At 33.2% G+C, this 25814-nt stretch overlaps 1 protein-coding gene across 4 annotated transcripts in view; it reads left to right on the top strand.

The window, feature by feature from the left end:
• The window catches only part of LOC145120211 (ABC transporter G family member 39-like), a 31985-nt gene extending 10363 nt beyond the window's left edge, over positions 1 to 21622 (top strand). The window contains exons 2-20 of one of the 4 annotated variants that reach the window (XM_079056022.1): positions 2201 to 2324; positions 5388 to 5476; positions 5596 to 5680; positions 5771 to 6061; positions 6630 to 6720; positions 6958 to 7858; positions 7951 to 8111; positions 8449 to 8552; positions 16596 to 16761; positions 16838 to 16924; positions 17543 to 17676; positions 17797 to 18129; positions 18256 to 18546; positions 18620 to 18703; positions 18794 to 18927; positions 19014 to 19241; positions 19370 to 19541; positions 19625 to 19879; positions 21125 to 21622. In XM_079056022.1, the coding sequence (XP_078912148.1) occupies positions 2201 to 2324; positions 5388 to 5476; positions 5596 to 5680; positions 5771 to 6061; positions 6630 to 6720; positions 6958 to 7858; positions 7951 to 8111; positions 8449 to 8552; positions 16596 to 16761; positions 16838 to 16924; positions 17543 to 17676; positions 17797 to 18129; positions 18256 to 18546; positions 18620 to 18703; positions 18794 to 18927; positions 19014 to 19241; positions 19370 to 19541; positions 19625 to 19879; positions 21125 to 21394 (4000 nt within the window). In that variant the 3' untranslated portion in view covers positions 21395 to 21622. Of the gene's footprint in view, positions 1 to 2200; positions 2325 to 5387; positions 5477 to 5551; positions 5681 to 5770; positions 6062 to 6629; positions 6721 to 6957; positions 7859 to 7950; positions 8112 to 8448; positions 8553 to 16595; positions 16762 to 16837; positions 16925 to 17527; positions 17677 to 17796; positions 18130 to 18255; positions 18547 to 18619; positions 18704 to 18793; positions 18928 to 19013; positions 19242 to 19369; positions 19542 to 19624; positions 19880 to 21124 lie in introns of all 4 variants that reach the window. The other 3 variants (XM_079056021.1, XM_079056023.1, XM_079056024.1) reach the window with 3 other exon arrangements.
• The last annotated feature ends 4192 nt before the right edge of the window (positions 21623 to 25814 follow it).

Below are 25814 nucleotides of genomic sequence, written 5' to 3'. Positions count from 1 at the left end.
GTATCGATTTCTTAATCTGAAAAAATTACCAAACAAAATAGGCCCCAAGAAAAAAAAAGCAAATACAAAAACCCATATGAGATACAAAAACGTGAGTATATAGGATGTTAGAGTGAATTATAAAACAGTGAAACATAAAACAAAATAGCTCACTGTAATTCTTCCATTCATATTTACCGGGTCTGATGAACATCAAAGCATAACAAATAATCCACATAATTCTTCAAAAAATGGCCTTCAATTTAGAAAACAAAAAGTATGAATGAATCATTACAAAGATATATTAACATAATCAAACAAAAGATCAAGCATGTGAAATTAGTAGCAAATTCCAAGGGTAAAAAGTAAATTACGATTTCTAAATGTCATTATCAAAATGTGAATCAAATATTCAAATTAAATCAAAGTTTCAAAAGTTTATCAACTTAAGAGTAATATTGTGTACACATTCATCCAAGTAAAATAAAATTTTCAAAAGTTATCAAACTAGGGAGAAACCAAGCTCTCAATAAAGGTATATGGTTCAAGACATTCATTGAAGTTCTAAACCTCTGACGTTGAACAATTCTTAAATTAACATATAACCAATTTCGACCCTATATGCAGCAAAACTTTCCTATAATTTGAAATACAAAGACACATAAAATTGATACCACGCAGGATCAGTAAAATACGGGATAGAAACCAATTTAGTCCAAAAATCTTTCATCCCGTCATCATTCATCGATTTCATATTTGAAAGTTTGAAAATCGATTTCAGATTTCAATTTCAGTTTCAGAAAAATCGATTTCATAGATTGAGCAGAGAAACTTACTAATTTTCTAGAGGAGGGGCGGCGTTGGCGGATAGGCTGCGACCGGAAGATTGGCAGGAGGTGGGCGTCGCTAGAGAGAAACGTCGACTGGAAACTTAGCGTAGAAAGGAGGAAGCAGGTTCTTCTTCAGGATGAGGTGGAGGCATCACGAGAAAGTTCCCCACAAAACTTTAAAACTGATTCTAAGAATCTTTCCACCGGTTACAATCCCACCGCCGACCACCGTCTCGTAGGCTGTTGGTTCTCCGTGAACTACTGATCACCGATCAGATGCAGAAAAAACAAGAACTGAATCCGATGGGGAGGTGGACGATAATGGTGGCTTGGTGGAGGCTGATTCGGCGCCTCCTAAAAAGATCAGAGCGTAGTTTAGGTTTATTGAGATGGAAGCCAGATTTAAGGAATCCATCCCTTAAATAAAGGATATCATTTTTTTATTTTGGATATTAATTAATACGTATATGTAATATTACTAATCTATCCTTATTAGTATATTTAATTATTTAATTATTTATTTAATTTTGATTGGTCACATTTATGCATACAATCACAGAATAATTATTTTGAACACCTGAACCTATCTCTCTCTCTATATATATATATATATATATATATATATATATATATATATATATATGAATTTAAATAAATTTTTTTGACTGTGTTTTTGTTACAATTTCACCATTTTGATCAAATACAAATAAATTTACTATATTTATAAGTAAATTTCTTCAAATTCAACGTGAATGATTAAGAAGTATTTAAAAACTTATATATAATGGTTATTTTTATATTAATTAATATGTGTAAATACTAGATATACTTTTTCATGTTTGAATCTAAATGAGAAGTAATGAAAAAAGAATATTCTTTTAGCTTAAATTCAATATATATATATATATATATATATATATATATATATATATATATATATATATATGTTTGTCTATTTATATAGGACATACATAATTTTGAATATTAATATATTTAGTTTTTCTGTCTAATAAAAAATAAGACAGTATAATTTTTTTTTAAAAAAAAACAAGTGAAAATATCTCCATATTGTTGTGGTACTTGGTGATTAGATAGAGTTATACATTTTGAATCTCAGAATGGAATAATAATTTAGGGATCAAGTACGACTATGGGCCAATCTATGTCGATGGTGTCAAATAAACCATGTTAAATTATTGTGTTCTTTAATATTCTCGGCATCTTCATTATCGTGTTTGTGTTTCTCGAAAACTTTAATCCTTACATATCTTCCATATATTTCGATGCTCATAATCCTTCTTGAATCTTTAAAAGCACGTATATGTAATTTTGTAGCTTTGGATAGTTTCCAAAATAATAAAAAGATACTTTCTTAAAATTGATATGTGTAGGGTAGGGAATGAGTTCATACCAAAGATTGAAGTACGATACGAGAATTTGTTGGTTGAAGGATATGGATATGTCGGTGACAGAGCTCTTCCTTCTCTGTATAATGTCACCTTCAATTCAATCGAGGTACAATTTTCCTTCATTTATCCTAGTTTTTATATATAAATATTAATTTTTGTTACCGTTACTCAAGAAAGCTATAGAACGACAAAATGATTTAATGTGGTTTGGTCGATGTGACCCTCGTCCACGGGCATAAGTTGGAGAATTCTTTTATTATCAAAATGTATTAAAGTTATTACATTGGAATCCCTAGCTATGAATATTATAATTTTCAAACCTAATCAACTATAGGGTCGAGCCCATATACACAGAAATACAAAATAACGAACAAGTTCCCTTCGGGTTTTCTTTACATCCTTTTGGGCTGACTTATCCATACATTTCACCAAATCCTAAATCACACATTAACAATCTCCACCTTGACTTGAATTATATTCAACCATCAAGGATCCCCAAGAGCAATTCTTGAACTTCTTCGAAGGAAATGACTTTGTCAACATATCATCCAGATTCTCCTTGGTATCTATCTTTTGAATAGAGAACCTTTTTCTTCCAAAACATATTTGGTGAGCTTTCTTTAGATCACCCATAAACCTGCTTACCACAATAACCGCAAGAGCCAAATTAGGTCTAGTACATACCATAGAATCTATGAGACTTTCAATAACACTCGAATATGGAATCATGCTTATATAACCTTTTTCCTTATCTGCACCTGGAATTGTACTTCGATCAAGTGTGAAGTGTGATACTAAAGGAGTCCCAACAAATTTGGACCGATAAAAAATGGAATGATTGCTAGACATTCTCAATGTTTCTTTGTTGATATATGAATAAATATCTTGCCTTTATGTCCCTCCAAATATCAATCCTTAATATCTTTTTTTGCATCTCATAAATCCTTCATCTCAAACTCACTTTCCAATAGTGTCTTAATATCATTAATTTCAGCCATATCCATCGTTGTAATTAGCACATCATACACATATAATAACAAATATATGTATGTACAATCAGAATATTCCTTTGAGTAAGCACAATTATCAAACTGGATTTGAATGTAGCCATGCAAAGAAATAAAAAATCAAATCTCTTGTAACATTATCTTGGATATTCCTTTAAACCACAAAGAGATTTCTTTAGCAAACATATAAGATTGTTTTTTTTTTAAATCAAGAACACCTTCTGGATGAGACATGTAAATCTTCTCATTTGGATTGCCATGAAAAAATGTGGGTTTTACATCGAACTAGATCAAATGCACTCACCATGGCTAATAAAAACTGAATTGTGAAGCAAATGCAATTACCATGGCTAAATAGAAACTGAATTGTTTTGTGCTTCACGACAGCTGAGAAAACCTAATGATAGTCGATTACTTCTTTCTCTAAGAATCCCTTTGCGACCAACCGTTCCTTAAATCTTATAGGTTTAACTATGAGATTTATTCTTTTCTTTTAAATACCCACTTGCATCCCATTGGTTTTGATCCTTTTAGTAATAGAACATGATTCTATTATTAATTCTTCTCCATTGATTGCATTTTTTCATTCTTTTTCATTAACAAATTTGTTGCTTCTTTACTTGCTACAACCTCTTATTATCATCAAGGCTCATTTTTATCAATATTTTCTCTACTTGCCAATGCAAATGCTACATAACCGATGTCATGGGTATTAGCACATCCAACATATCAAATTGACTTTTAAAAGTTCTTTTACCGCCTTCTCTTTACTACACATAGTTTCTTCCTTATTTTCTTCTCTCTCAGCACCAACATCTCTAGACTCTTGCTCCCTTTGTTGATCTTGAAATTCGTATTTTTAAGCTATTCCTTGCTAGTTTGATGAACCTGCTATGAATAACCAGGGAGGATACAACCAAACTTTCCTAGAGAAGTCATCAATAAATTTCATAAAATACGTGCGTCCTCAATGCGATTTTACTTGAACCATATCTACACCGTCATTAAAACTATCTTGAACCACATCAACACTAACTTTGTTGCTTGATTCAGCCTTACTGTTTCCCTTCCTTCACTGTGGATAAACTCTTTTAATATGTCCTTATTCCTTGCACCCATAACATTTAACCTTACTAGTATTGTTAGATATGGAACTTAACTTCCCCTAATTTCCACCCTCTCTTTCTTATGTTTTCCTCTACCAACAAACATACTTGAATTGGAACCTTCTTCATTAACCCTATGCATTAGTTCCTTATACATCAAAGAATCCATCACGTCATTGAAGGTGATTGTAGTTCTACCATACAACATGGTATCATCGACATACTCAAATAAATTCGATATAGAACACAACAAAATAAGATCTTGATCCTCTTCATCAAACTTAACTTCGACAATTGGTAAATTCATGATAATATATTAAAGATATCAAAATGACCCTTTACCTAAGTACTTTGAGACATCCGAAGGATGTACAAACGTTGTTTCTAATATAGCCGATTCATGAGAGAATTATTTCGATACTTGTCGCTTAGTTTCTCTCAACGCCCACCAAAAGTCGTTTGATCAATAACCTCCCGTAACACTTCATCAGTTAGACATAACACATTCGAACTATGTGCTTTCCCCAGAATATTCACCTTTGCATATGTCACCATCTCCTTCGGAAATTTTGCCTCTCCTTATGATGCAGCCGCACAAACATGTTGAACCCAAATGGATTTCATTTTCACCTTTTACAACGTCAAATCATTTGATCCATTGAATCTCTCCAAATCAAACATGTAAAACTACATCCTTCAATCAACATATCTTGCCGCTCGAACAACGACAACTTTAATATCACGTATTATGCAAGAAAACAATAATAAACAAGGATATAACATGGCTCTTTCGATGTGATCTACATCCATGGATAGAACCGAAGAACTCTTCAATTATCAGATTGTTTCATAGTATTTACATTGGAATCCCTAGCTATGAATATTTATAACTGTAAAACCCTAGCAGCTATAGGGTCACGCCCATATACATGGAAATACGTAATAATTAAAAAAGTCCATTCGATTTTGTTTGACTTCCTTTTAGGCCGGGTTATCTATTCAGGTCACCAAATTTCCAGTGACACATTAATAGTTATATCTCAAATAAATTTGTAGAACACACTTCAATTTATTGGGCTCGCTCCTTCCAAGAAGAAAAAAGTGAAGATCCTTCAATCCATTAGTGGGATCATCAAACCATCAAGGTATTTGAATTTCTTAATATTTTATCTTTTATGGATCAATGATCATCTCATATTGCTTTTCTTCTACTTTTATAGATATCATTTTCATTTTCCTATTAAGGAGTTAAGATTAAATACAGGATGACACTACTTCTAGGTCCACCAGGTGCAGGTAAAACCTCATTGCTGCTAGCACTTGCAGGGAAAATGGATCATGATCTCAAAGTAATATATTTATTTGCAAATCGTTTGTAGCTTCTTCTTAATCCCCTTTTGTTGTTTCATTGTTAAATGTTGGTTTGTGAAAGCATGCAGGTGTCTGGAAATGTCAGCTATTGTGGTCATCAACTATCAGAATTTACTCCTCAAAGAACTTGTGCTTATATAAGTCCACATAATCTTCATACTGGGGAGATGACAGTGAGAGAAACGTTGGATTTTTCAGGAAGGTGCTTGGGTGTTGGGCTAAGATACAAACTACTTGCAGAAATCTTGAAGATGGAAAAAAATGCAGGAACCAAACCTGATCCAGATATCGAGGCATTTATGAATGCCACAACAAACCCAGCAAGAGAAACCAATTTTGTCACTGAATATGTTCTCAAGGTTTCTTATTGAAGCAAGATTTTTTTTTTTTGCAAACTAGCAAAAGAGCAATAAGTACACATTCTAGATAGAAGATTTATATTTTTCAGAATCCTTTAACAACAACAACAATAACTTTAATCGGAAAAGATTCAAATACAAGAAAATATAATAGAAATTAGTAACAGATACATAGGAGAAAATAGAAAGTAGATACAATCGATCATAAAGTAAAAAGGGCAAATGATGTACTTAGCAGCTCATATATATAGTAAAAAGGAAAATGAGACCTATGCTGCTCCATTGCCTTCTAAGCCACCACTCACCTCTCACCTCTCACCTATGCTACTCCACTGTCCCAATTTCAATTCTCCCTTCCCTTTCTTGCGTAAAAAAAAGAGTATTTATTTTTCTCTTATGGATGAAATTTTGATAATGAAAAATGTTTGGTTGAACTCCTCAATTAGTTTTGCATCAGTTATATAAACTTAATATTATTCTTTAGAATAAAACTTTTTTGAGTTAGTTCTCTATAAGGTTTTTGTTGAATACTTAAGGTAATTAGAAACTAATGTTTTCGTTTTTATAGATACTTGGATTGGAAACTTGTGCTGATACTATGGTTGGTGATCAAATGAGAAGAGGTATCTCTGGGGGAGAAAAGAAACGTGTCACCACTGGTATGTTCTCCATTTTTTTTATGAAACCTAGCTATGAGTAGTGAGTGTATTCATTTAAAACTTTTTTATGTTACTCGTTTGACTTCTTTTCATAGAACTGTAGGGTAAATTAAGAACCCTTTACAATTACAATTTCTCATATTCCACCTAATTTACATAAGATGTAAAAAACTACAAATCAAATGATAAAAGTATTGATACTATTTGGTTGCTACATTTGCTTATAAATTGATACAGGAGAGATGTTAGTTGGGCCAGCAAATGTCTTTTTCATGGACGAAATATCAACAGGACTAGACAGCTCCACTACTTATAGCATCACCAAGTTCTTAAGACAAATGGTACATGTAATGGATTTAACTATGGTGATATCTCTTTTGCAACCTGACCCCGAGACATATAAACTTTTCGATGATGTCATACTAATGTCAGAAGGCCAGATTGTCTATCAAGGTCCTCGCGAAAATGTCCTTGAGTTTTTTGAGTGGATAGGATTTAAATGTCCTGAAAGGAAAGGCGTAGCTGACTTCCTTCAAGAGGTTACATCAAAGAAAGACCAAGAGCAATATTGGTTTAAAGCAGATCAACCATACAGATTCATTACAATCCCTGAGTTTTCACAAGCATTCAAGTCTTTCCATATTGGACAAAAACTTGAAACCGATATTCATATTCCTTATGACAAATCTAAAACACATTTAGATGCATTGTTCAAAGAAAAGTATGGCATATCTAATCTTGAATTACTTAAGGCATGCTTCGATAGGGAATGGTTGTTATCAAAGCGTAACTCAGTGCTTTATATATTTAAGACATTCCAGTTGACATTTATGTCATTGGTAGGCATGGCGATGTTTTTTAGAACTGAAATGCATGTGGGAAATATGGAGGATGGAGGGAAGTTTTTTGGCTCACTGTTTTTTGGTCTGCTTATTGTGATGTTTAATGGGATGGCTGAGCTTGCATTGACAGTGATGAGGCTTCCAGTTTTCTATAAACAAAGAGATGCATTGTTGTATCCTGCCTGGGCTTTTGCTCTTCCCATTTGGTTACTTAGAATCCCTTTGTCTTTAATGGAATCAGGAATTTGGGTGGTTCTTACGTATTACACAATAGGGTATGCTCCAGATGCCATCAGGTAAACTATTATTGTTTTATCAATAAACTTCAAGAATATCCGGATTTTCATGATTTAATATTATCATAGATCTAACAGTTTTTGTGATTTAGATTTTGTCAACAGTTCTTGACTTTCTTTTCCATACATCAAATGGCTCTATCTCTTTTTCGATTACTTGCTGCTATAGCAAGAACAGAGGTACTTGCAAATACCTTGGGGGCCTTCATTATGTTGTTGATAGTCACCCTTGGAGGATTCATAGTGGCTAAGGGTATCTTCTTTTCTCAGGATTATGATTTTATAACATACATACATATGTACGTACGTATATACATACGTACATATAAACATACATACATACAAACATACATACATAATATAACATACATATAAACATATAAACATACATATAACATACATACAACATATATACATACATAAAACATACACACATACATACAAACATACATATAACCTACATACATATATATATAACATACATACATACATCCATACAACATACATACATATATATAACATAGTTTATGACCCCTATAAGTAATATTGACACCATAAGCAAACTGACAAATCTAATAATTTAATTTCAGATGATAGCGAGGTATGGATTTCATGGGGATTCTATGTTTCTCCTATGATGTATGCTCAGAATGCTTTGGTTTTAAATGAGTTTCTTGACAAAAGATGGAGTATGGTAAGTTCTCTTGATACTTTGTTCAATTATTAGACAGTATATTCTACCCTCTTTGTGTTAAGGTTTGGGAGGAAGTGTCATTTTTGAAATCGAGAGGTTTACTTTCTTGAAGGATCATGCGATCACTTTTTAATATGATATTTCAACCCTATGTCTAGACATCACAAAATCCATATTACTCGGATAATCCTTAAAAGGAACAACTTTTGATCAAGGCACTGATATGAAATCACAAACTAGCTAGAGATTTATATTGAATTTTAATTATTCTCATTACCAAAGATAAGTGCAAATGAATATTAAATATTGATTTTTTCCCTTTAATTATGGATGGAGCTACCCCTAGGACCCTGCCCCCTTGACCCCCGTCATTTAGCCGAACCAATATCAAACTCATTTTATACAAGCATGCACTCCGCACCACCTAAATTGTAGATAAAATCAAGAACTGAACTCCAATGGTAATATATAAATTCCATTATATTAAAATGACCTTATGACATTGAATTTGCCAACATTTTGTATAAAGGTTTAGTTAGACACCTTAAGGTGTATAAGTATCTAGATCTTTGCCTAAGTCTTGTCATATGTTCTATTTATATTTTGCTTAATGAGAAACTCCCAGAGGGAAAATCATAACTTTAATATCATAACAACACCATATTTCTCTCGTACACTCTCTTTCTAAAACATGGTAGTATGCTATTGATGTGTGTTTATTTCACTAGTTTTAATCCTACTTTTTAAATATAATTTAGACACACAAAAGACAGTGTACCTGTCAATTGGTGGTATAGTTAGGCAAGCAGGGTATCGAACATAGAGAACAATAAATAAACTAACTACTAAATTATGTAAAAACACAAAAAATAAAAGGAAAGGGGTTCTATCTAGTTTTGCGAGACTAGAAACTTAAGCTCTTATCTAACACTTAAACAAAGCAATTAACAGCTAACAAGTAAAAATCAACTAAATTCAATAATAAAGGAGACTTTTGGTCAGGTTCAACTAACTTATTCCTATGGTTGATTTATGGCACGTGCAATTGATTAATTTATCTTTGGCTACCGATTAATGTGATTAGGTTCATGTTCACTATTACTAATCCTTAGAAAACAAATCAATTCAAACAATGGCCAGTTGGTTAAACTAATGAATTTCCTAGTTTATTGATTCGGGTTTAGTAAGACTTGTAGTTAGCTAATTAAATTGCTAATTCAATTAACTTCTTGTATGATGGTTCGTCACACAAGCTCACACATTGACTTACCTATTTTCTAATTAATCCCTAGTTTCATGTTCACTATTCCTAGGCATATAACATTGTTTTCACATAAATTATATGAGACAAGCAATCAAGAGATGTTCATGCAACTTAATACACTTGACAGTTAACAGAAAATAGTTATTGGCAACACATGAGGATCTTTAACAAGCTTAATCAAACAAAATTCACCAAATTAAATTAATCCAACCATAAAATCAAACCATAGTCATAAAGTTGTCTACCCAAAACAGAAGAAACGAGTTTTTAGCTCATATTCATAGCAGAAAACGTCTCATAAACTGAACCTAATGATCTAAACATGGTATAAACACTAGATTAAGAAAAGAGAATAAAGTTGTGCCTTTTGATCTCCTCAAAATTGGATGCTAGGATTGATTCTCGATTTCCAGGGCTCCAGCAGTACTCTCAATCGCAATTCAGTCTCCAAGGGTTCTAGAGAGGCTTTTAGTTTCGGGCAATTATGTCCTATTTATAGATTTCTGAAAACAGGGGCGACTCGCCGAGTCCCTCATAAAGAATCTGTGTACGGCCAGGACTTTTATTGCTTCGCGAATGTTCGTCCCTACTCGTCGAGTAGGCGTCCGACTCGCCGAGTTCTTCATGTTTTTGACTCTTTTTCTTCTTTCTTCAATTCCCGAGCTTCCGATTGCTATTCCTGCTTCCTTTCGCTTCCGAGCACATCTTTTATGCTGAAAATATAATTAAAGCATAATTAAGTACCTTTTGTTCAATAACTGCAATAAAATAGCCAAAAAATATTAAAATTCTACACAAAATATATATCTAAATATGCACATATCAAAATACCCACACTTGACTTTTGCTTGCCCCCAAGCAAAACTGAATTTTAGCACACTAGCATTACATAAGACAATCCCAATCAAACCCATCCATTATGCCAAGACCGCAACGCATGCATTTGTGTCTAAAATTTTCCTACGGACCCCCCTAATCCTAAATACTTACAATCCTCATAAACACTCGCCCACTTCTTTTGAACAACGCTCATTTTATGCATCCCTCCGAATCCATCCGCATAAAACTTTCTTAACCTCAAGGTATTTTTAGTCAAGCAACCCAAGCATACATAATCTAGAAAATTACAACTTTTTGATACCACTATGGAGCTCTTTGGAATTCTTCACTTCTTTGATAATTTGATCTTTGATTTCTTGAATTCACCACCTTTTTGTTTGATTTTTGGTATCTTCAAATTTTTGATTCTTCAGAATTTTGATCTTGTGATCTTCATACTTTGATTGCTCCAAAATTCTTACAACTTTTTCTTGTAATTCTCTCTCTTTTTTTTTTCAACATGTATCTCACTTTTTTTTTCACTCAATACCTACATGCTTAAGCAAAGGCGCTCAACTTCAACCCTTATTGGTTAAAGGTATAAGTCTTCCCGGATACATTTCAAGTACACGATGCTAAACATGTTGCGTCCCTCAAACTAAGCGAGGTTATGTTTTTGTCCCATGATTTCACTAGAATAAAGGGGGGCACAAATGCACTAGAACGTGTATAGGCTCAACTAAACATTTGGGTCTTCAAAGAATCATCAAACACAATACTAGCATGGAATCCTCATTGCTTTTACCATAATTTTCTAAATTAACCCTATCAATTTTTATGCAAATTTTTTAAAATTAAACCAAGGATTCTAATGTAACTAATGTAACCAACCCCCTACCTCACACTTAATTTATGCAATGTCCCCTATTCATATTAAAACAATTAAAGAACATAAAAGTAAAGAGAGAATTGGAACAGACTCCCCTGGGATAGAAGTGGCGAGGTTGATCTTCTTCTTGTTAAGCTCCATCTTCAGTTGACTTTGGCATGGGAACAGCTCATCCATGCCTTGGGTGTCAAAATCTCGTGTGGTTGACAGCTCTAAATATAAGGAAAAAGCTTCTTGGAAAACTTCAAAAATGAAGTTAAAAAATATAGCCAATGCCCGCCTTGAATGGAATCAAATCAAAAACTTGAAAATAGAAGACTGAACAACTCGCTGAGTTATAAGTGAAGACTCGTCGAGTTGGATCGTCACTTGGGCAGAAAACGAGAATATCGTATGGAACTCGTCGAGTTGAGGATATGCACTCGACGAGTTTTTGACTCTGATCAGGTATTTTCATCTTTCTACCTCAGCTTTAATTTTTTGTTCAAAGAGAGTATCAAGGCAATACAACTCCTTATCTTCTTCAGTGACAAGACCATTATAAACAACAAACTCATAGCATCACTCAAATCTTCTAATCTTCTCGTAAACGACTCGACCCCTCAGTTTAATTTCGTCACACTTGTAATTATTCGCTCAATTCTCACCCTAAAATCTGCAAGATCAAAAACATAGAACCACATAATAAAAAGGAAAACAAACATCAAAATTAAAATTCCTAAATTATCCCTAAATACTAGAAGAAAAAGGAAAAGAAAAGCAAACTCAAACGACGGGTTGCCTCCCACAAACGCTTCTTTTTGTGCGAGTCTTGAGCTGGACTCTCAACTTAATAAACTTCTAATAAACTCAATGCCCATCCATCCGTTGTATTGAATATTTTCTTTGGTGGACCAATTTGTAAAATTTGGCTCTTTGCTTCAAAAATTAGCCAAACGAGCTTGAATTCATAAAACCCAAGAATCTTTACAGGGGTTGGAACCGGTTGGATACTAATCAGAAATGGATCGCGCTTCAGAACTTTCTCCAAAGTTGGAATCGTCACCCCATGCTTCGAAACACAAACCGGAAATACAAGGGGCCATGTCGTGGTAATGGTCAAACCACAACTTGGTTCCTGTAATTCAGCTTGTTCTTGTTCTTCGTTCAACCTCTCTGCTAGCAACCTTTCCAGCTCCTCCAAATCTTTTTTTGGATTAAATTCTTCATCTTGTAACTTTAGCTCTTGTGACTCAGATTGTTCTTGTTCGTTAGACAAGATGTTATCTAACCATCTTCCAAATTTCATCAAATCTTCATATGGGTCATACTCCTCATCTTCTTGCTCAATTTCCTGTACTACTTCCTCAAGAAAAGCATCAAGAGCATCGAGATTTGGAAAATAAATAATAAAATTAAAAATAAAAAGTAAATTATAAAAAAAATTAATCAACAAATAAAAACGATAACAATTAGCAAATAAAATTAACTATTTGAACTGTTCCCCGACAACGGCGCCAAAAACGTGATGTGTGTTTATTTAACTAGTATTAATCCTACTTTTTAAATATAATTTAGACACACAAAAGGCAGTGTACCTGTCAATTGGTGGTATAGTTAGGCAAGCAGGGTATCGAACACAGGGAACGGTAAATAAACTAACTACTAAATTATCTAAAAACACAAATAATAAAAGGAAAGGGGTTTTATCTAGTTTTGCGAGACTAGAAACTTAAGCTCTTATCTAACACTTAAACAAAGCAATTAACAACTAACAAGTAAAAATCAACTAAATTCAATAATAAATGAGACTTCTGTTCAGGTTCAACTAACTTATTCCTATGGTTGATTTTATGGCACGTGCAATGGATTAATTTATCTTTGGTTACCGATTAATGTGATTAGGTTAATATTCACTATTACTAATCCTTAGAAAACAAATCAATTCAAACAGTGACCAGTTGGTTAAACTAATGAATTTCCTAGTTTATTGATTCAGATTTAGTAAGACTTGTAGTTAGCTAATTAAATTGCTAATTCAATTAACTTCTTGTATGATGGTTCGTCACACAAGCTCACACATTGACTTACCTATTTTCTAATTAATCTCTAGTTTCATGTTCACTATTCCTAGGCATATAACATTGTTTTCACATAAATTATATGAGACAAGCAATCAAGAGATGTTCATGCAACTTAATACACTTGACAATTAACAGAAAATTGTTACTGGCAACACATGAGTATCTTTAACAAGCTTAATCAAACAAAATTCACCAAATTAAATTAATCCAACCACAAAAGCAAACCACAGTCATAAAGTTGTCTACCCTAAACAGAAGAAACGAGTTTTTAGCTCATATTCATAGCAGAAAACGTCTCATAAACTGACCTTAATGATCTAAACATGGTATAAACACTAAATTAAGAAAAGAGAATAAAGTTGTGACTTTTGATCTCCTCAAAATTGGATGCTAGGATTGATTCTCGATTTCCAGGGTTCCAGCAGTACTCTCAATCGCAATTCAGTCTCCAAGGGTTCCAGAGAGGCTTTTAGTTTCGGTCTATTATGTCCTATTTATAGATTTCTGAAAACAGGGGCGACTCATTAAGTCCAGTAACCGACTCGCCGAGTCCCTCATTAAGAATCCGTGTACGGCAAAGACTTTTATTGCTTCACGAATGTTCGTGCCTACTCGTCGAGTAGGCGTCCGACTCGCCGAGTTCTTCATGTTTTTGACTCTTTTTCTTCTTTCTTCAATTCCTGAGCTTCCGATTGCTATTCCTGCTTCCTTTTGCTTCCGAGCACATATTTTAGGCTGAAAATATAATTAAAGCATACGCGTTGATTATAATTATTGGATATATAATCATTATTATCTATTATTCAATCGTTTGCTCGATTTTTTGGCAGTTTGATAATTATTTCTCAGTATTAGTTATCAGATTGTTCTATTATCTTTTCTGAAATATACCCAAACAACAACATAGTTCTGGCCAACACTTTTGGACCTCCGATCTCATTGTCTTCCTCGGCCACAGTTCTCATCATCGTCACGGATTTCCAACCATCACTATTGGAATTTAGCCATCATGTCGGACTTCTAGCCATTAAGTCTTCTCCTTAATTCTCTTGTCTCGCCAATGGGTGGTGATTCCTACTCACACTCACTAACTGTGTTGCACACTAGAAAGTACAACCATATAACAAGAATCGAGGCTCCATTTGTTACAACAACTACTGGCACATCACTTATCTCATTCACATATTCCATACCTTAAATCTAAATAACCATATCCACACCAACTGGTACATAGATACAAGAGTGTACCTTTTTATAAGCACTTGGTATTCTCCTATGATCGACAATTGTAGCATATATCAATAACTAATAAACTAAACACATAAATTCAATCCCAAACATGTCTTCCAATTGCCCCATATTGCATACATAAATATGCATATTTAACAAATAGTGATCCCATATTGCATACATAGACATATTGCAGACATTTATACCCTGCACAATTACGAGTGGATTTGTCTAAATGTTGTCATGAGATGTAAAAACCTCTTCCCACACTACGCAAACTACTTCCAATGATTCTCGATGTGCACTGGAATCTTAATACTTGTCTTTTATATTTCATAAACATAATTACACCAAGATTTAAGACCAAGAATGCGACTATCTAATGATCAGTAACATCAAAAACTTGATTATGCTCATTAGAAACCATATGATCTTCAAATGACAACAAAACTTTTAATAACTCTAGATCATCACCAAATGTGTTTCAAATTGGTCTAATAACTTCAGTTCATGACATTACAAGGAATTCTGATGGTTCAAAATCTAGATTAATTCATGAATAAAGCGTGAAAACTTCATTGAAGCCACAAGTCAATTTGAAATACTCAATTAGATAAATAAGTGAAAATTCCTAACAATCATGGATTTACTTGATCAAAAGGAATTTGTAAAACTTGGAACAAGTTTGAAAGTAACATTAAACTCATAAGATGATGTTCAAAATCGAGTTCCACTGTAGCTAGGGTTTGGAACTTTCAAAATTGATTCATAAACAACAAATCAAACAATATATGAGTTGAATGAACATATATTAACGTTCTAGAGATAGAAAATAACTAAAAACTCAACTAAAATATCCTAGATACAACTGATTTTCAGATTTAGAAAAAATGTGAAAGCCTAATTCGAAAATGGATGAAGATAAGTTAGATTCTTTACCTTTAACGACTTCCAAAGGTGTTTCCTAGCTTAGCTTCTTCAACGCTGCTTTAATCACTATCCAACAAAAACCTTAATATGTAGAAATCACCATCTTCATCCTCTCAAAAGATCTCAAAGTGTTGAGCTATTAGCTTTTCAAAAACCAATAAGTTAAAAAGGTGTTTGGTAAACACTAACTTTTCAGTGAAAAAAAAATATTTTTTTCAAAAAGCCAGGCATTCCTACTTTTCGGAAAAGTTAATAAAGAGTTTGAGAAGCAATAAATTGCTTTTTATCTCCTCAAATGAAAGGGGAGAATGAGCTTATTTTTATATTTTGGGTGACTAATAAATTTTAACCCCAGTCTTCCATTTTTCTAATTTGATCACATTGACCTTTATTCACTAACTCCTTAACTTACCAAACTAACATTTACTTAATCTATAAAGCATTTTGGTTCTAAAAGCTACACAAGTGAACTCATATTTTACAAACTTGTCAAATTTAGTCCCTCCAACTTACTTATATAACATAACTTTGATAATTAATTAAGCTTAAAATTATAAGTCTCATTATTTTATTTTATATATTAAATGTTAAATAATTTATTATTATTATTTAATTAAAATTTTAATTCGCCTAAAATTTAGGATGTTACACTATAGCATGCCAAAGTGGTCAATTTTTGTCTATATAGGGTGGCTTTTATTGGCCAAAATAAAACCTAATATTTAAACCAAAAAATGCTCAACATATAGTACCTTTTTTTGTATATTTCCCTATAACTAAAGGCAGAACTATATAGAAGTTGTTAATATGCTTTCCATTGCACCTTAATTTAAGTCTTATTTATGCAGCCCAACATAGATCCGCGAATTAATGCATCAACCATTGGAGAAGCCCTTCTGAAATCACGAAGCTTTTTTACAAAGGACTATTGGTTCTGGATATGTCTTGGGGCCCTTCTTGGGTTTTCGATTGTCTTCAACATATTATTTATTCTAGCTCTAACTTTCCTGAATCGTATGTTACTTTGCATTACATATTATTCTCTAGTTTCATACTTCATACTTTGATTCTATGGTTCCTTTTCTTTCAGCTCTTGTTGATGCTAAACCTGTTATTAGAGAGGAAAATGAAATAAAGAATGCAGACAATCGCCTTAACACAAAGGAGGTTTATGAAGGTGAGCATTTTCTTTTGCTATCATAATGATTAACCTTAATTAATAAAAAAGAGGTTGAAGTCGAGGGAAATAAGTTACCTAGCAAGGATAAAAATGTTATAAAATAAGTAATGTGGAAGAAACACAATCGAACAATCATGCAAACACCGCGATAGAAAATGGAAACCCTGAAGAAAAAAAGAAACACTATGAACGAACACTACATATTGAAAGGTTACATTGATGCTAAATCTCTGAGGTGAAAGGAGAGAAAGAAGATGTAGTAATGAATGATATCTAAAGGGATTTATATAATAACCTTATAAGAATCCTAATCATACAAAAAACTCTACAAGAAAAGGAAACATTTCTTATAAATTCAGAGTCCTAATAACCATAAAATTAATGGTATTTTCAAATTCCATATAAACTAACAAACACACAGCATCAATAGATAAAATGTTGCATACAAGGAAAGTATTGCTCTTATGCATCACAGTCAAACACAACACATCCAAAAAAGGTTGCAGTGAAAGCAACAAATTGCTTATGCAAGAAAGGAGTTTCGGAACAATTTCAATAGAAAATATGACAAATTATTTTGACATGTAAATTATCTTGAAGGTATTAATATGGCAGACGTGAGAAGAACTTCAAGAAGAAATGATTCGACTATTGTTGCTCACCGTATGGAAAGGAGAGGAATGGTTTTGCCATTTCAGCCTCTTTCACTTGCTTTCAGCCATGTCAACTACTACATCGATACACCTTTTGTTAGTCACTTTATTACAACTCTTCATTCACTATTTTCATTCATTCTATGTATTTCCTTATACAAAAATGAATAAATTGTATTCAACATTGATCACATATTATCACATTCATTTGACCAGGAAATGAAGGCTATAGAGGTTAAAGATAATCGGTTGCAATTGCTCAAGGATGTTAGTGGTGCATTTAGACCGGGGATATTGACTGCACTTATAGGTGTTAGTGGTGCTGGAAAGACAACCTTGATGGATGTGTTAGCAGGACGTAAGACTGGTGGATACACTGAAGGAAACATCTTCATTTCAGGATACCCAAAGAACCAATCAACATTTGCTCGTGTTAGTGGTTACTGTGAACAAAATGACATTCATTCACCAAATGTCACTGTTTATGAATCTCTTCTATACTCTGCATGGCTACGTCTCTCTTCAGATGTAAATACAAGAACACGAAAGGTATTTACTTATTACCTACTGTCTTTCCTGTCATCTAAATCTTATTAAATACATCCGTTGATCATAAATCAGAATCTTGTATGCTTTTGTTCAACATTTTATTGACGATATATTTGTGAACTATAGATATTCGTTGATGAATTGATGGAACTAGTTGAGCTTAATCCCTTAAAGGATGCTCTGGTTGGCCTTCCTGGAGTAGATGGTCTTACAATAGAACAAAGAAAGAGGTTAACAATAGCTGTGGAGTTAGTGGCAAACCCATCCATCATTTTCTTAGATGAACCAACATCTGGTCTTGATGCTAGAGCTGCAGCCATTGTTATGCGTACTGTAAGAAACACAGTTGACACTGGGAGGACTGTTGTTTGCACAATCCACCAACCAAGCATAGATATATTTGAATCTTTTGACGAGGTTTGTAGCAAATAAACTATTGACATTGTTAATGGCGTCGATGTTGATCTGACTGTGATCCTTCACTTTGTAGTTACTTTTGATGAAGATTGGAGGACAAATTATCTATGCAGGACCTTTAGGCCATCAATCTCATAAGCTTGTGGAATATTTTCAAGTGAGTTTGTTATATAAGTTTCTATTAAGCAATATTAGCCATAGTTTTTAGATTTTAAGTTAAAGTTTTCCTAAAAGTCACTTCCTATAGGCTATTCCAGGAGTTCCAAGGATCAGGAATGGTTATAATCCTGCTACATGGGTGTTGGAGGTGACTTCTTCTTCAGTTGAACATCAACTTAATGTTGACTATGCTCAGATTTATGCCAAATCCACCCTTTATCAGTAAGTTCTAAATCTATATTTCTCATATGATTGTTTTCCTTTTGTATTTCTAATATGTTTTCATGGATGTTATGTGATGTTTTCAGGGACAACCAAGAACTAATAAGGGAGCTTAGTGCACCCCCAAGTGGCTCCCAAGATCTCTTTTTCCAAACCAAGTACACACAACCGTTTATCATACAGTGTAAAGCTTGTTTGTGGAAACAACACTGGTCTTACTGGAGGAACCCACAGTATAATCTCATTCGATTTATCACCACCATTGTGATTGCTGGTCTATTTGGTGCAATTTTCTTCAAAAAGGGTGAAAAGATGTAAGGCCCTTAATTTACTTATTAATCATAAATTTTTAGCTTCACATACTTTAATTCATTTCCTTTCTCTTCTCTCAACCTAATATATGGCATTAATCAACAACTTAACTGTGAGTTTGTGTAAATAGACAAAAACTACAAGAGTTGCAAGATTTCTTAGGGGCATTGTATGCTGTTGTTCTCTTCCTTGGAGCAATCAACCAAAATGCTGTGCAACCAGTTGTTGTTGTCGAGAGAACAGTTTTCTATCGGGAAAGGGCTGCAGGGATGTATTCATCCTCACCTTATGCACTTGCTCAGGTAATGAATGAATAAGAAAAGCGGAAGTACTTTACGTTACAAATGAGAAATAATAACTCGATTTAATGCTTGGCATTTTGTAGGTGATAATAGAGTCTACATACATTGCAATTCAAACAAGTATTTATGTCTTCTTTTTGTACCCGATGATGGGACTCGGGTGGACTGTTGCCAAGTTCTTGTGGTTCTACTACTATTTGTTGATGAGTTTCATCGCCTTCACCTTATCTGGAATGGCGACCATGGCATTGACACCTGCTCCTCAGATTTCTGCTGTTTTGATTTACTTTTTCATTTGCCTTTGGAACTTGTTCTCTGGTTTCATCATCCCACGACCGGTATATCATTCTTTATCGCCTTCTTTCTTCAAAAGTATAATTATAGGGAGTAAATTATGGAATAGGTTTAAAACTATTAAGTTGTGTTTGAAGGACATAGCTTATTTTTTTGAACTTATTTCAACAAATATTTGGTGAAACCATTAAAGTAATTTATCACTACTTAAAAAAATAATAATAAGATAGCTTATTAATAAGCTAACCAGGCTTTTTACCTTATTTAATTATGTATATCTAAATGTCCTTTTATGTAATTTATATTTGCATCTTTCTTATAGGTTAGTTTTCAAATGAACACTAGCTAAATGTCTTTTTATTTATCTTATTGGTTAGTTAACAGGTAGCTAGATTATCATATAGACTTAATTTTTTAACTGGTGTGTCAAACATATTCTTAAACTAGTATCATTGTTGACTAATTAACCCAATTGTTGTTTAAATTTTTTTTATGATTTATTAGAAACCCAAAAAAAACTCAATCTTTTATTAAGAATTATTTTGCTTTATAACCAAACATGTATTATTTTGAAGTATATAAAAAATATAAACACTTTTTATTTATAAAAAATAAAGATTCTATTATCTTTGTTATTTTTATTTTTAAGATTGTTAAAATATACACAAAAAGTATATGAAAGTATATTATTGGTCTTATAGAAAATGCGATTCCATTATTATTATTATTATTTAAGATGGTTAATATATATATATATATATATATATATATATATATATATATATATATATATATATATATATATATATATATATATATATATATATATATATGAGACTTTAGTGTATTTTATCTTTTTATTTGAAATATGTATTCTAACGTACAATTTATAAATTTTTTGTTGAAAAAAAGGCCACTAGAATTATGATATGTGGCGCGAGTGTGACCTTGTGTTTAGGTGAGATAGGTAACGATTTAGTTGTAGATATATATATATATTTCCTTTTTCTTTCTTCTTATCGAATTATATATCAGTTATTATAGTCTTAGGGTTACACTAGGTGTTGTAAAACATTTTTTTGTATTATTTTCATAAATGAATAAATAAACATTAAATAAGATTTACAAAATTATTACTATAACTAATCAAATTTCATTATAAAACAATCTAAGTGTTGTAAACATAAGAATATATTTTGGATTACGTACTTTAGACCATTTTACATGTGATTAATGAATCTGATGACATATACACTTAGAACCTAACAAACTATGTATCCATATTGCAGCAAATACCAATATGGTGCAGGTGGTATTACTGGGCAAACCCACTAAGCTGGACAGTCTATGGTCTCATTACCAGCCAAATCGGTGAGAAAGATGACATGCTCGAGGTGCCTGGAGCTGGCAACATGACGTTGAAAAGCTTCATTAACGAGAGATTTGGGTATGAGTATGACTTCCTTCCAATTGTGGCAACAGCTCACATTGGTTGGATACTTCTGTTTTTCTTCATTTTCGTCTATGCCATCAAGTACCTCAATTTCCAAAACAGATGACATTTTGATCGATCCTTTATAAATATGTAATCAATTTGTTCACATTTTCCCCTAAAACGAACTCTCCAAAGAATGGTGTATATCTTGTAAACAATTATAAAGTCCTAGAGAAAATTGTGAAAATAAAGAACGCGTGGTAGATCTATGTTTTCTCAAAAGAAAAAAGCATGGACCTCCCACTGTATGGTGCCAAATATCTTTTATATAATTTCTATATTTGTGATCAAAGTGAAATCAATGGATACCGACAGTTGTGTGTTAAGTTGTGGAGACTAATTTACAAAGTAATAAAATTGTAACGCCGTATATGTCACAAAGGTCAAAAATGACTATTTGATAGAAGATTATTTAGAATAAATAATTTTAACTAAATTATAATATATGTCACAATGGTTCAGTACATATAAAGAACGCCGAAGTCCGAGTTATAACGAAAAAATTATGACCCGTCGAAGTTGCACGGTATCGCGTAACGTAAAAAGTGATTTTTTGATAAATTACTTTTTAGCCTTAGTAATTTAAATAAAAGTCGTAGTATATGTTAAACTGAGAACGTACATAAAAAGAAACGTTCAAATCTGACTTCGTATGAAGAAGTTATGATTTTTATAAGATTTAGCATAGCAATGCACAGCCCGAAATTTGAATTTTAGATCGATCGATTTTAGCCGATACAACCTAAATGAATTTTCTCATACTGCTAAATTTAAAATCGGTCGGGAATTAGCCGACGGAGTCAAAAGGAAAGTTGTGGATCTTGTCAATACCTACACGTGGATATAAAGAATGTCGAAAATGAAGCTCATATGCAAAAGTTACGAAATTTAGAATTCGGAAGGGTGTTGTTGCGAAAGGGATGATGTTGCTTAATCTGAACCATTGCTTCCTCCCCACGCCCTGCCACCAGATGGTGACCCTTGGCACTCAACTCGACGAGTTGGAGACTCAAACTCTCGGAGTTTGGCCATTTTTCAGCCTATAAATACCATGCGAAACTCACCCTTTTTCCTCACACCATAACCCTTCTCTCTCTCTCTCTCTAACTTCTCTCTAAACCTCTCCCAAAGTCCTAGTAACTTCTAATTGCTAGAGGAAAGCTCCGGAGTGCCAGAAGGCTCCACCTCACTATTACACTTCATACTTCCATGCATGGACCAACATGCATCTATAATGGTCACCTCACTCTCTCTATTCTTCTTCTTAATACTTGCGGTCGAGAATCAACACACACACACACAAAACATTTCATACTCTCTCTAAGTAAAACATTCAAGAACATCCCTTCCCTCTCATCAAGACTTTTCGAGAATTAGAAGCATTTCAAGGAGATTTCATCCAAAAATCACTCCAAGCTACACTCTAGTGGTAAGATCTTGCACACATATTTCCTTTCTACACTCATTCACTCTTCTTACCATTTTAAATTCATGATCATACTCCTAGAAACATACTAAGTTCAAGATCCACCCAAGAAGCTTGTTAGGCCGAAAGATCTCATCATTTTCATCCTTTCTTCTTCAAAACCGTGAACATCAAAGCAAGGTGAGTTCATACCCCTCTATTTTCGGCTTTTATATGTTTTATGGGGGAGAATACAAGTAAAATGTGTAGATCTATGTGTATTTGTATGTTATGTGTGATTTCTTGTGTTTATGTGGTAAATATGTGCTAAAAATGAAAGATATTTCGAGATCTATAGTTCAAGAAGGAAAAATATGTGATCTAGGATATATTTCACTTAACATGTCAAGATAAACTACTATACAAGGTTATAATAAGCATACTACAACATAAAGTTGGTTATTGGGCTATTTTTGATAAATGAACAAAAGATGGGGGAAAAGATGTCATTCACGGTTTTTACAAGGATCAAAAGAGTCAAAACAGTTAAAATAAGAGTTTTTATCAATATTATGCTTTTTAAAGGACTAAAAATACAAATTTTAGTTATTGGGCTAAAATTTGGGCTTTTCGGCTATTTAGGTCCAAATATGCGAAAAATCAAATTAAGAGGGGCTAAAATGGAAAGTTTTCTCAAAACAGGGGCTACTACCTAAGATTTAAATCTACTTACGTATATTGTCCTTAAAATTTTATCAATAGCAGTCATTGCTGCTACTACCATCCTTTTCTTTCCCCCGCACTTGAATTCTTGCTCTCTATCTGATTTGAGATCTCCCACACCAATAATAATAACATAATGTATGGTCTAAATTTGTTCTGGTGTAATCTACTTCCCTTGGTACCATATTCGTACGTATACAGATTAAAAGTCTACCTTTTCGTTTTGAGCAATTAATACATGTATAGTCATGATGAATAATTTTAACTTGGTCAACATGGATATATTCAATTACGTCTTTTATCATATACATTTTGATTTTATTTTGAAATCTACTGTAAACAAGTTATCCTTATTTAAATTTACTCTTTCGTTTTAAATTCAAAAACGTGATTTAAAATGTAATTTTCATTGTATATTCCTTACAATTAATACACAGAAGGAATACCCTTGTGCTTATCATTTTTCTAAGACCAGAAAGTAAATGTGAAGGATATATTTTCTTATGTCTCTTCTTCTTAAAAACATAAAAAGCTTTAAATATTACAATTATCTATCCTACAAATGATTGTTTTTGGTAGAATCACTAAATTAAGAATACACTATTTTCAAAGATCGACAGTTTTACACATTTCTTAAATTATCATTCTACTTTGCGATTTTCAGTGGGTTCCTAAACTCTCAAACTTGTTTTCATAAATATCCTGACTCCTAGTTATCTTGAATTTGTCCGGACGTAAACAATTGGACAATTTTTCAAAAATTGTAATATGAATATTTATATATAAATTTCCTCATTGACGACTTAAACCTTTAATATTAATTAATCTCTTTATTATTTTACTACTTCGTTTGATCAACACACATGTATCTTCATTTTCTTGGAATTATTACACATTTTGATAACATTGACATTAATTATCATTTCTAAACACTCAAAAGGCTATCTAGACAATGTGAAATAATTTATCATAAACTTTCATCGCCTCCACTTGCAAAAATGACTCTCTAAATATATGCATTCTTCGAATATGGTTTTATTGTAACAAGAGTAACGGTAGTAGTAAATATAGCCATGAAGATCCTCGATCATTTCGTAATTTATCGTGTAGACGACACTTGGATAGTCTTTACATTTGAAATTCACCAAAACATCGTTGCCTGCCCTTAGTATGTATCCTTATGACTTAATAGCCAACACTTCGATTACTTTTCTTTCATTCGTGCTACCTCTTCCCATTTCAGAATATACCTTTTCCAGACTTAATGGCCAACCCAAAAGAGAGCAAATTGTTCCTAATCTCTTCTTCATTAGACGGCGAATTTACACTTAATGCTGATTTAGAATACGACTTAAGGATCACTGCATACTTAGCATTCAATACAGTTGATGCTTCGGAAAAACTTATAACGCTCTTTTAAGTTAGATAATATCTAACTAGATAATCCTTTTCAACTACGTTGCCATGGTTAGATCATAATTTCCATGATTGTAATTCCCCACAGTCTAGACGGCAGAACTCGAATTAGGGAAACACTAACCTGATTATAACTGTGACAACCCGAAATTTTTTGACTTGTAAAGTCCAGCCAATCAACTCAACTAAGTGTCAGACTCATTTCTGCTATCATTTAGCCTTGTTTAGAGTCCATTTAAAGGTTTAAAACTCAGTACATTCAAGCCTCGAGTATAGAAATGGATCACGTACAATTCTGGCACCAAAATCGAGCCTTGCACTCCAACCTCAGGAGTGTACGGCCGCACACTGGGTGTGCGGCCGCACACCCCTCTCCTGGCAGCACACTCAAGTGTACAAAGGGTAGAACTCAGCCTCCTTTAATCCTTTTTCACCCTCCCAAGCCTAGAACTCGATTTTGCTCTCAACTACCATCCGATTTTCAGCTTAGATCTTCGAGTTTGTAAGTGTTCTTCTCCTGATTTGTTGTTAATCTTTGTAAACTAGTTACATCCTTTGATTTCATCCATTTGAAATCATATTTTGTATAGATCTTCAAATCTTACCAAGAACACCAAGAACACACACTTGTTCTTGGCGATTTTGGACCTTCTCGAGCTTCCGGATCGTAAGTACCCTTTCGTTAAGCTTAGATCTTGTTAAGAACACTTGTTTAAGTCCTTAGAACTGCCCAGAACTCATATTGGTATGGTGTGTGCGGCCGCACACCCAAGTGTGGCCGTACACCCCTTAAAAGACCCCAAAATGGCCTCCAAAATGCGTTTCTAGCTTCACCACTTGTTGAGCAATTGTCTAACAAACCTCCCCACCTTTGGATTACGGTTTTGTGCACTCTTTACCATGAGTGTGCGGCCGCATAACCATGGCCGCACACCCATCC

Source organism: Lactuca virosa, chromosome 6, assembly GCF_052849685.1.
Source record: "Lactuca virosa cultivar CGN04683 chromosome 6, Lactuca_virosa_CGN04683_v6, whole genome shotgun sequence".
NCBI classification, from domain to species: Eukaryota; Viridiplantae; Streptophyta; class Magnoliopsida; order Asterales; family Asteraceae; genus Lactuca; species Lactuca virosa.
The sequence above is the reverse complement of the archived record's forward strand: the minus strand, read 5'-3'. Positions and strand labels throughout refer to the sequence as shown.